The sequence below is a fragment of the Camelina sativa genome, chromosome 8 (assembly GCF_000633955.1).
Source record: "Camelina sativa cultivar DH55 chromosome 8, Cs, whole genome shotgun sequence".
In the NCBI taxonomy this organism is placed as follows: Eukaryota; Viridiplantae; Streptophyta; class Magnoliopsida; order Brassicales; family Brassicaceae; genus Camelina; species Camelina sativa.
The window spans coordinates 15,789,062-15,800,122 of record NC_025692.1 but is presented as its reverse complement, the minus strand read 5'-3'; the positions used below and the strand labels follow the sequence as shown (position 1 = coordinate 15,800,122).

Here is an 11,061-nt window from a genome sequence, read left to right as displayed (position 1 = left end):
GCGGATGAAAGTTGTTGTTGTTTCCACCGAAGTTGTTGCTTTGAAAGCAGTTAGCTTGCTGAGGATAATTCTGATCTTGGGGATTCTCCACATTTAGGTTCCTATAATAAAGGTTAGAAGTATTTCTAAAATTGTTGTATAAGTTGTTGTTGTACCCTCGGTTTTGGTAGTATCCTTCAGCACCAACATAGTTGACTTCTTCTTCTTGGTCATAAGAATCTTCTTGGAAAGGCTCCATGTTTCCATTGTTAATAGTCTCACAAGCGTTTACTCCACGTTGTTGGTTCCTTAGAAGTTGGTTCATCATGTTCTTAAGATCGGCAATCTCCTTAGCGTCGCAATTGCTAGAACGGATGGTTCTATCAAAATCGGTGCAAGTGTTGCTACTACTTGCGGCAAGGTTGTCAATGAGAGCTCCATTGCTGGCCATGTCGAGTGAAAGTTGATACTTAGGGTGTAACCCTCATTGACAACCTTGCGGCTTGAAAACTTTGCAGCTTGTTGAAAACTTTGCAGCTTGTTGCGAAGAGAGTTGGATCGCGACTTTGTGTAGAAGTGGCTGAGAAAGGCTGACTTTCATCCTTCCCAGCTAGTGATCGATCCAGGAGGTAGAGACTTTAACCATCTATGAGCCTTGTCGGCTAGAGAGAAATGAAAAAGCTTACACTTCAAGTAATCTTCGGAAATTCCATTGGTTTTTGTTGTAGAGCAGATTTCTTCAAAAAGGTCAATGTGGTCCATCGGATGTTCAGTAGTAAGGCCATGGAACTGATTTTGTTTCACCAAACCGATAATTTGAGGTTTAATCTCATAATCACGTCTGAGAGGATGAGTGATTCGAATAGCAGCACGGTCTGGAGGGTATTGATTGGGAGCATCATAGTCGGCTATGGTACGGTTAGGTACGGCACGTCTTAGAGGGTGCACATAAGCAGGTTGTCTTCCTCCAGCTTGAGGTAGTGGTGGATTAGTGATGAGTGGAGGATGGTGAGGAGGGACATCGAGGTTGTCTCCCACGCCTAGAGGATTAGAATCACGAGGAGCTTGTTGTTGGTCTCGGCCAACTAAAGGGTCGAGTCGTGGATCAGCGGCTTCAAGGTTGGGGTTGCCACCTTGTGCAAGAATCAGTTCTCCTTGCTCACTGAGGGCAGGAGGTATCAGCGGTTGGTCGAGGTTAAGGAGACCTTGGTCCTGGTTCCTTTCTTCGGCCATGAGTTGTTGTTTTTGAAGTTTCCTAATCTCACGTTCTAGTCGATCAATGTCTTGAATTGGACATACGGTTCCGAAGGGTTGACTCCTAGTCATGCAATACAAAATCCAAAAACAGAAACTAAAAGGGAAAATAGAGATTATCGAAAAACAAGAAAATTAAAATTAAAATTAAAAAATTCAAAATAAAAATTCAAAGTATCTTAGACAAAAGTTCTTATCAAATTCAATGGGCAGCTAGTTAATCCTTGGCAACTGCGCCAAAAAGCTTTGATGTGTGTGGAATTTCATTCCAAATCTTTTACCTGAAAAGACCACACGACGACTGAAAGTGCACAGTTAATCAATGTAGTATTTTAGGATCGATCCCACAGAGAGTAATAGCTAACACAGATTGAATTAAAAGAGAAAGAACTATGGCTAAGACTAAATAAGAAATTGGGGTTTTGGTTTTCCTAATATCTATTGCAAGTAAATAAAAATGGTTTAAAACTATAAGACTCAGACGTTGGGAGTTTTGGGAGTCATCTCAGGGTTTTCATGGTTCTAAGCAATATTAAGTGTAAGATCTAGCAAGTGAATACTAATTCCGGTCTAGGTTCTCAACTACGAAACACTAATGAACTAACAAGCTATTTTCATAGAATGAAAGTCTAAAGTCTTCATACTCTGTTACTCAACTTTCACAGGCAACGACGCATGTCAACCAGCTAGTAAAACAAGTTCGATACATTCACCAAACTCCGCAACTCAACTAACGTAGGTTACGACGCAAGGTTTCGGTATAACACTAGTTCGAAAAAGTAGGATAACGCGGTTAACGCTCCCGTTCTCTAGATCAGTACTTGGTGATCAATCCAAGCACATGCATTAAGATAAAGATGTCCCAAAAGAACTCTAATATAAACCGAAAATAAGATCTAACAACCTAATTTAAGCAAACCATGAATTCCCCTTGAATCGCCCCACAAAACCCAACAAAGTAAACTACTCGCTCATGATGCAAAGAAACGACATTGATATTATAAAGTATAGCATCAAAAACGAATCAATAACAAAAAGGGGTTCAAAAGAAACTTTTCTATTTGTCACAAAAGTAACTTGATCCCAAAAGCAATGAAAATATGAAAGAAGTAGAAAGAGATTGGTGACTTCGGCGATGGCTTCTAAGAGGAGCTGAGAGAGGACGAGTTTCGACGGCTGAAGAGGATTATCTGGTCGTCTCTAGATCAGCTGCTGGAGGCGTGGATGAAGAACAAAGAGGCACAAATAAAGCACACCGAAACCCTAGGTCTTTAAGAGTATTTATAGGGTTTTGTCTTAGATTAGGGTTTGTAAGGGTAGAAACATCTTTTCTTCTTGAATGGAGGACAAGGAGCGGTGAGAGAGGTTTCTGGACCATGGAGGAGGCTTGGACTGGGCTGCAGTGATGGTCGCTGGTCAGGCCTTCAATAAAAAAACCCATCAGCTGGTTGGTTCTCCTTACACTGGTTTATAACATGTCTCGCTAAAATGGACATATCTTCCGGATGGCTGGATGGATTGACTTGATTCCACTTGGAGGAGACATATGACTCGTTCAGATTTCCATAGATACCAAGAACATCAAAATGTGAGTTCTGGACGTTCTTCAAATGTGGTCCGTACTGTAAAGCGCTGAATATGTCCTGAAACGTATTTTACTTGTGTTATGGTCTTTTTTTGCTATAAAACCTGTAAAACCTTCTTGAAACCTGAAATACTTGATAAAAGACCTTTTATACCTGAAATCTCATCAAACTAGTCCTAAATGCATATGAAAACTATAGCTAAAATTAGTAAAATAATGATGTTATCAGCATCGCAAATAGAACTCTTCTAACCTCCTCCCTTGTGACTTTGTGAATGAGAAGATTCTTATCACTATCGCCACACTTGAACCCCATAATCTCCTCCAGTTCCTCACGCGACCAACCCACAAAATATGGATGTTTCAGTGTGAGAAACTCTTTGAAATACCTATCTGCTTCAAGTTTGATGTCTCCCTGCTGATTTACCAATCTCCCATCATCACAAAGGATTTCCTTAATATTATTCCGCTGCTCCGTCAAATTTGCATAGATATGAAAAGCTTTATTATTCTGGTCCCCCACTTTTAGCCAATGTAGCTTAGCCTTTTGCTTAAGATAGTTTTCCTCAATATCCGAGAGCCTTCTCCATTTTGCGTATGCTTCAGCTTCAGCACAAACCGCTTGTGAAGAAGGATGTGCCATTGTCTGGAGCTGCATATCACATAACCGTTTATAAGCTTCTTTTGTTCGAATGGTAATATGGCCAACCAATTGTTTCTACAAAGTCCGCAGATGAGGTTTAAGATCCTTTAGTCGCTTCGAGCATTTATGCATTGCAGAAGTTGAGTGAAAGAGTGGTGGAAAAGGTCGCCATCTTTCTGCTAAAGTGGTATGGTATTCAGGGTGAGTAGTAACTGCATTCACAAATTTAAAAGGTCACTTAACCCACCGCTCTGCATCAGAAATGTAAAATCTGCACCTCATATGATCCGAGCAGCCACCTGGCTCAAAAACTGAATAAGATTGATGATACTGGTGGATCCATTGTTTACTAACAAACACCCTATCAAGTTTCTTGCAGATAACACCTTTCTGCCGTTTGTTACACCAAGTAAATCTTTGTCCCTGATAACTCATATTTGTGAGCTTACAATGACGTACCATGTCCTGAAAGTCTCTCATACCAGTGGAAATAGAAGGGGAAGTAGCATACAGTGAATGATAACCTCCCTCTAAAACCTCATTAAAATCACCACAGATAATCCAAGCTTTGTCTTTAAACATAGGTGAGTCATAATGGTACTGAAGATCCTGCCATAGCGGTTTCCGCTCAGTAGGAAGATTTGCAGCATAGACAAAAGAGGCAAAGAATTCTTCCTGCTCTCCCTCAATCTGTACTAAAACTGTGATAAGCTGTGCAGTTTTATACACCGTAGTAATCCGTACATTATTCCTCCAGACTAACTAAATGCGGTCTAAACGATGTTCATCATAGTTTGTCAAGAGGGACCAGTCTGCAAAAACCGATCTAACTACTTTGTTACCTCGATTCTCTTTTACCTTTGTTTCAAGTAGACATCCAAAGTCAAAACGACCCTGATTCATCCACTCTCGAACAACTGTGTGCTTTTCCATTTTATTGAATCCCCTGATATTCCAGAAGAAACCGGACATCAGAGATTCTTGGGTGTTTGACGTTTTTGCAGTGTACTAGGAGGTAAGATCCTAGAACTATGCAGACCATCCTTGGATAGATACTTATGTCCTTCTTTAGAAGCACGAGGTAGAGAAGGCCTTAGTAGCACTCCCACCTCCTGAGAGGCACTAGTACCATCCACTGCATGAGGTAAATGTGTCTTATCCTCAGACCGCTCTACATCCCCAACCTTAACCGGTTCATCAATAGTACCTTGTTTCGAGTCTTCACCCTCGAGATCATCCCCTTGCTCATCTTTATCACTTAAACAAGAGAAAGTGTTTTTCACCATCAAAATCACAGGATCACTTGGGGCTTGCGTCTTTCCGGGACTACGGATGCTCTTTGTTGGAGTCGTCCAGCCCATTTCCGAACTATCATCTGCAATATCCTTCTCGACAGTATCCACACCAATATCATCAGTCTGTAGTGGATGAACACCTCTGTTTACATCTCTGTTCACACCCTCCTACATTTTTATCTCAGCAGCCTCTGAGACATCCTCCGAATCACCATTCCCAACATTCTCCAAGGTAACAAGAGGGGCATCAGCATCCTCCGTACTTTGTGTTGTAGGAACAACTGCGACCACTGTCCCCGAACTCCTGTACCCTGCTGTTTTAGCTGACAATCTGCGTACAAATGGCCCCACTTAGAACATGCAGTACATCTAGGAGGTAACCAGGGATAGACAAACTCCACCATCGTGTCACCACCCTTCCCAGACTTGAATGAGAAAAACTTTCGCAAAGCTTTTGTGAGGTCCACTTCCACTAATATCTTTGCTTCTTCAAATGACTTAAAGGCCTTTGTATCCGGATGAAGTCGTTTTGGTACTCCTAAAGGGCTAGTTACAGCACTCAGAACTTTCCAAGAGAAATACTTTGCAGAAATGTTCTTGACAATGATCCACAAAGGGATGGTTTTAATCTCCTCCTGATCCTGTTCCACAATAGGACTCCATTTTGACAAAACCACAGGGACACCACAAAGATTTCATATACCACGTCTTAAGATTCAAGCTCGAGTTCGATCATCCTTTATACTAAAATGCACGTGGTATTATCCACCACAAACACATCAATCTTCTTCGTTTTATCTCCTAGAGTCTAGATCTTGTTCACAAGAGCATAAATCCCCCCCNCCCCCCCCCCACAAACGGAGTCTTTTCAAGAAACTTACCAACCAAAAAGTCTTTCCATAGAGGATGAGCTTCCTCAAACACACTGTCTGGTATTCGAACCGTTGGCATACCATCAACATCCTCAATCACGAAACTCACCCTTTCCATCTCCTCAGTAGTTTTAACCATTGACACCCATGAACGTTGTTTTGTAGTGTTGGTTGTAGTGTTTTGAGATCTCCCCCTCCTCCATATTCCGCATCGGAGATTGAGTTGGATGCAAAAGATCCACATCCGGCACCGGAGAAGCCCCCGGTAGCATGGAAACTTGGGTGGAAAGCAAAAAAGCCTAAATCGCCTTTTCGTATCTCTCAAAGACAAAACGCACTTTTTCCATATTTCATTACGGAAAATATTCTTTTTTTTACCGTGTTAACATGTTTTTTTAATGTCATATATTAATTCAACTAAATGATAAAGTTAGCCACTCTGGCAATACAATAAACATCTAAACACGAAACAAGAGTGTGAGCGCTCCACCAAAAACAGAGAGAGCGTCGTTTCCCTTCGATGCTAATGCTATTATGAAGCCAAGGCAGACCTCCAATTGCCAAGTATGAGTTGAAACATCCCTCCCACGTAACACTTTTCGCTATAATTTTAGCCAACAAATTCGCTGTTAGAGAAGAGAGGAAAATTCTAACAGCATAAGATCGATGTTTTGGCCACTGATACGGATTAGAAACTGCGTTTAGTTTGAGTTCAAAGTTATCAATATGTAAATGATGATGACTTTGGATGGTCCTTAGAAAATTTTGATGCTCAGCTGCAATGTGGTTAATAGTAGGAATTAAGGCAGGTACATATTAACGTTCAACTTAAACACACACCAATCATATTAATCACAATCTTGAAAACATAACTTTATGTAACAAGACACCAATTAAAATATAAAAAATAAAAATTCATTTGTGACACTTTGGCGAATAATAAGAAGAAACGCTAAGAATAAATTTAAGAGATAATTTGAGAGCGTTTGGAACAATCCCAATTGGGATTAAAAAAACATGTTAACACGGTAAAAAAAAGACAAATCTAGGCCTGTGTTTTTTTTTTTAATTTAGAGAAAAAGTCCATTAAAAATTGGTTCGGATCGGGTATTTTATTTTGGTTGTAGGTACTTGGATCAGGTTTTAGTTTTCCCCGATTACGGTTTCGATGAGTCAATGCCGGTCGTTGCCGGGAGAAATGACCGGTGAATCGAGATTTTAAGTCCATGGTGTAAAACACATGACGTCACATACTTGGTGCATGTGGCTATGCCAAACATATACTTCATGTAGCTGGGCATACATTATTAAACTTGAGATGTGTGGCCATGTATTGCGTCATACCTACCTCGTATAGCTGGGCATCTTTTTTCCTAAAAAAAATATATTCAAAAAGTAGATCTTAGGTAAAGGCAGAATATTTGGTCGCAGAAACAACTTTAAATTCGATCTTAACTTTCAAAGTGTCTTCCTTGTCCAAGTAAGACTTTCGAAGTTCAGCTATACAGACATAGTGATCCCAACCATAGCCCCAGCCTTGATCTTCGAACCAACAATTAACTGAAAATAGAATAGGTAATACGCATTGGTTAACTGATAATCATGTGACATGATTCATGTCACCCGAATATTATTGTTCTATATATATAATATAAAGTAAATAGTGTTCCATAACATACGATTGCGTATTAAGTGATTGGATCCACGCGGGTCTTCAACTTTCACATCTGCTTCCACATAAATATTTTTATCTTCCTTATTTTCACCATCAGCTAAATACAGAAAAATGGATAACCATTTACCATGTGGTGAAGAGTAACCCTTGGGATACAGCTTTAGAACCCTACAAAACATCATTTTACACTTGTTAACATTCTTATACACAATCATAAACTTAAAAGCAAAGATTTGTTGTATCATATTTGTATGTACTTTTACCATTTCCTTCCTTCCTTTAAAATGCTATCTGACGCGTGAGGATTCTCTTTTATATCCGAGAAATTCTTAACAGTCCAAGAAAACTTTGGATAAGGAAGATCCTCATCAAAAGAGAGGATTTCCCAGTTGGTTGGAGGTGGAACAACAGTGATATCAACACCAAACTCACAGTGATCTCCATCAAAGAGGTATCCGTTTTCACGATCATTGAATGTACCAAGGGCAAGCACTTGCGGCAATCCCCACATCGTTCTTAGTGAATTGAACGGCCTAGATTCCACATCTGGATATACACGGAAAATTCATACACCAAGAGAACCAAAGCAAATAAACATGCATACATAGTAAAAACAAGAACATACATACCTTGATTAGTAAAGTACTTGTTTTCCTTTTTGCTAAAGACAAGAAAACGGAGATCTGCATACACCTCAGTTGGAGTTGTGGATGTAAGGCTTGTGCTATCTATTTCAACATACATTGAAATAAACCCACTTCCATTGTCCTTTTCGTTCCCTTTTGGGTATATGATCAGTCACCTAAATTTTTTATAAACGACAAGTCCCATATAAATATATAATATAGATGATACGTCATTAAAAGAGACTAAAGGACAAAATGAATCATGAGAAACGTGTAAATCTATGGAACTAGTGACACTGTATTCAAATCACACGTACCATTTGTAACCACCAGAGGAGAAACGTCGGGACTGATATTTGCCATCAGAGTGGAGAGTTGAAATCTCGAATAGGGAGAGGTTTTTAACTTTGATAGAGTAGGAAGAAGGAGGACGCTCTCTCCAACTCTGAAGAGTTGTCGAAGATACGTTTGAACACATATAGTATAATTTTTTTTGGTCTTTCCTAAATTGCTTTAACACGAGAGGTATGAGGGTTTGTTTATATAGAGAGTCGAGAGAGGAGAGGAAGGGTTGGTTTGAGATATAAAATTAAATGTTACTATTAAAAACGTTATGGGGAAGGCGAAGTTTTGGCTAAGAATACGAAGAGCCAAGGCTTGTGAACCCTAGCGTTGGCATTAAGTGTTCGTTCACATCTGTGAAGTAGACATGTGGTTAGTACATTAGTCGTTTAAAACGTTAAATGTATATTGATCACGAATCACGAATGCAAAATCCATTAGCGGTTTCTTGATAAAATTCATAAAGTACTTACTAAAAGCAAACCCATTACACAAAGCTTTCTATTTGGGCCGAGCCTAGTAAAGAACATAGATTTTTTTTATTTTTTATTTCTACCTAAAGTGATTTATGATTTTTTTCCTTGGCCTTTGAGCATGTTTAATGTAAAAAATTGTTATAGCGTTTATCGGTAAAATGTACAGTACGCGGTATTGATCTTAATCACAAGATGCTGATATAGAAAGTTCAAATTGAAATGGTGAATAGAAAAGAACGGAATGCTAACAACATAAAGATAAGTGACCTTTGGGAACGGAATGCTCATTTGATTTTTGAGTTTTTTTGCACATGAGATTGTTAGATACTGAAAAAATGGAAAAAAGGAATGTTGTTGCATGAATATAGATGAATATGTTGCTGTTAAGTAATATATTGGGTAAATTGGATTGTTTGTAGAGTCGAATGAGCAGTAGGCCAAATTGACTGTGTTCTCATTGGATAATATTCATTATAGATGTGTACGTTCACAATTCTGTTTCGTGTTTACATGATGTAATTTAAAATTCCTAATGATTTCCAAAGAAAAAAAAAACCATTTTAGGGCATTAATTGTGGATCGACTATTTCGTGCAGTTCTACAAATCCTCAATCATCAGCATAACATCATTTTTATGTGGGAGACAATCTTTAACATCTTTGTCCTCAATATGTGAACCGACAATATCTAGTGCTAGCGCAGAGACGGAGTGTAAAGTAGTTTGCAAAGACGCAAACAAATGTAGAAGAAGCTTACATGACCAACTTCTCAAAAATATTTTGCTAAAGCCCCTCTCAGGACAATGAGGCTTCTTGTATTTTGCCATCACATAAGCAACATCAACACCAAAACTCATGGAGATAAACTTTCACTTTATCCTCAAGAAAGGTCACATATGTTCAAAATATGTTCACCGAGTTCAGAAGCAACTCAACAGTAAAATCACATTCTATTCAAATTTGATGCATCGTTACGCAATTTCAAATTGGCTTAATCCACTTATTAACAATTACAAAAGATAATAATAAACTCAGAATTATTATTATATATCATCAGTATATTATACGATTTGATTAATAATAAGAAAGAAGAAGAAGAAGAAGAAGAAGAGAAAAAAATTTAAAATTGCACAAAAAAAAAAAAAAGTGAGTAATTCTCAATTTCTCTTAATACAATTTATGTTTTCCCAATTCAATTCAAGTAGCTAATTGAATCTCACCAAGTTCAAGCTGTTGAGCAATATCTTCAAGCTGCTTCTTCACACTCATATCAATTAGCTTCGAACCGGAATCACCATACCGGATCGTAAACCCGGCTACAAGACTCGGATCAATAACCGTCTTAACCCTCACATTCTTCGCTCCGGTTAACTTCTGAACCTGTTTCGCGATCTGTGCCAACTGCGGCGGCTCCAGTTTCACCACCGACCTAACCTCAGCCAGCTGCGTATCCGTTAGCTTGTTGTAAACAAGCTCGAACTCCTTGACGATGTCCGTCACGATGTTGATCCGGTTAGCGTCGACGAGGACGTTGAGGAAGTTGGAGGTGTGGGACTGTAGCGACGACGATTTCACGATGTCGTCGATGACCTGGCGTTTCTTCTCGACGGTGATCGTCGGATTCGCGAAGAAGTTGAGCACCGTTGGATCTGAGAAGACTTGATCGAGCTTCTCGATGTCTGTGACTGTTAATTCCATTGTGTCGTTTCTCTTCGCCACGTCTGCTAACGCCATCGCGTAGCTTGACGCTGCGGTGGCTGACATTCTCGCTCCGGCGGCGTTTCCGCCGTTGATTCGGATTGGGAAGGCTTTTCGCATAGGGAGAGATCTGGCGATTTGGAAGGAGGATGGTGGGAGTTTTGATTGGAGAGAAAATAGAGTTTGCTGTAGAGACGCCATTGCTGAGAGAGTAGAGAGAAAGAGAGAGAGAGAGAGAGAGAGAGAGAGAGAGAGAGAGAGAGAGAGAGAGAGAGAGAGAGAGAGAGAGAGAGAGAGAGAGAGAGAGAGAGAGAGAGAGAGAGAGAGAGAGAGAGAGAGAGAGAGAGAGAGAGAGAGAGAGAGAGAGAGAGAGAGAGAGAGAGAGAGAGAGAGAGAGAGAGAGAGAGAGAGAGAGAGAGAGAGAGAGAGAGAGAGAGAGAGAGAGAGAGAGAGAGAGAGAGAGAGAGAGAGAGAGAGAGAGAGAGAGAGAGAGAGAGAGAGAGAGAGAGAGAGAGAGAGAGAGAGAGAGAGAGAGAGAGAGAGAGAGAGAGAGAGAGAGAGAGAGAGAGAGAGAGAGAGAGAGAGAGAGAGAGAGAGAGAGAGAGAGAGAGAGAGAG

At 39.9% G+C, this 11,061-nt stretch overlaps 2 protein-coding genes across 2 annotated transcripts; both read right to left on the bottom strand.

Moving 5' to 3' along the window:
• Positions 7,031 to 8,047, bottom strand: LOC104709574 (MATH domain-containing protein At5g43560-like). The gene is made up of 4 exons (XM_010426162.2): positions 7,933 to 8,047; positions 7,567 to 7,849; positions 7,308 to 7,471; positions 7,031 to 7,188 (listed from the first exon to the last, which is right to left on the bottom strand). Exons 1-4 carry the CDS (start codon positions 8,045 to 8,047, stop codon positions 7,031 to 7,033), a joined length of 720 nt encoding a protein of 239 aa, XP_010424464.2.
• LOC104707257 (ATP synthase subunit delta, chloroplastic) lies at positions 9,718 to 10,727 on the bottom strand. The gene has a single exon (XM_010423569.2). The coding sequence runs from the start codon at positions 10,643 to 10,645 to the stop codon at positions 9,944 to 9,946; it is 702 nt and encodes a 233-aa protein (XP_010421871.1). The 5' UTR covers positions 10,646 to 10,727; the 3' UTR covers positions 9,718 to 9,943.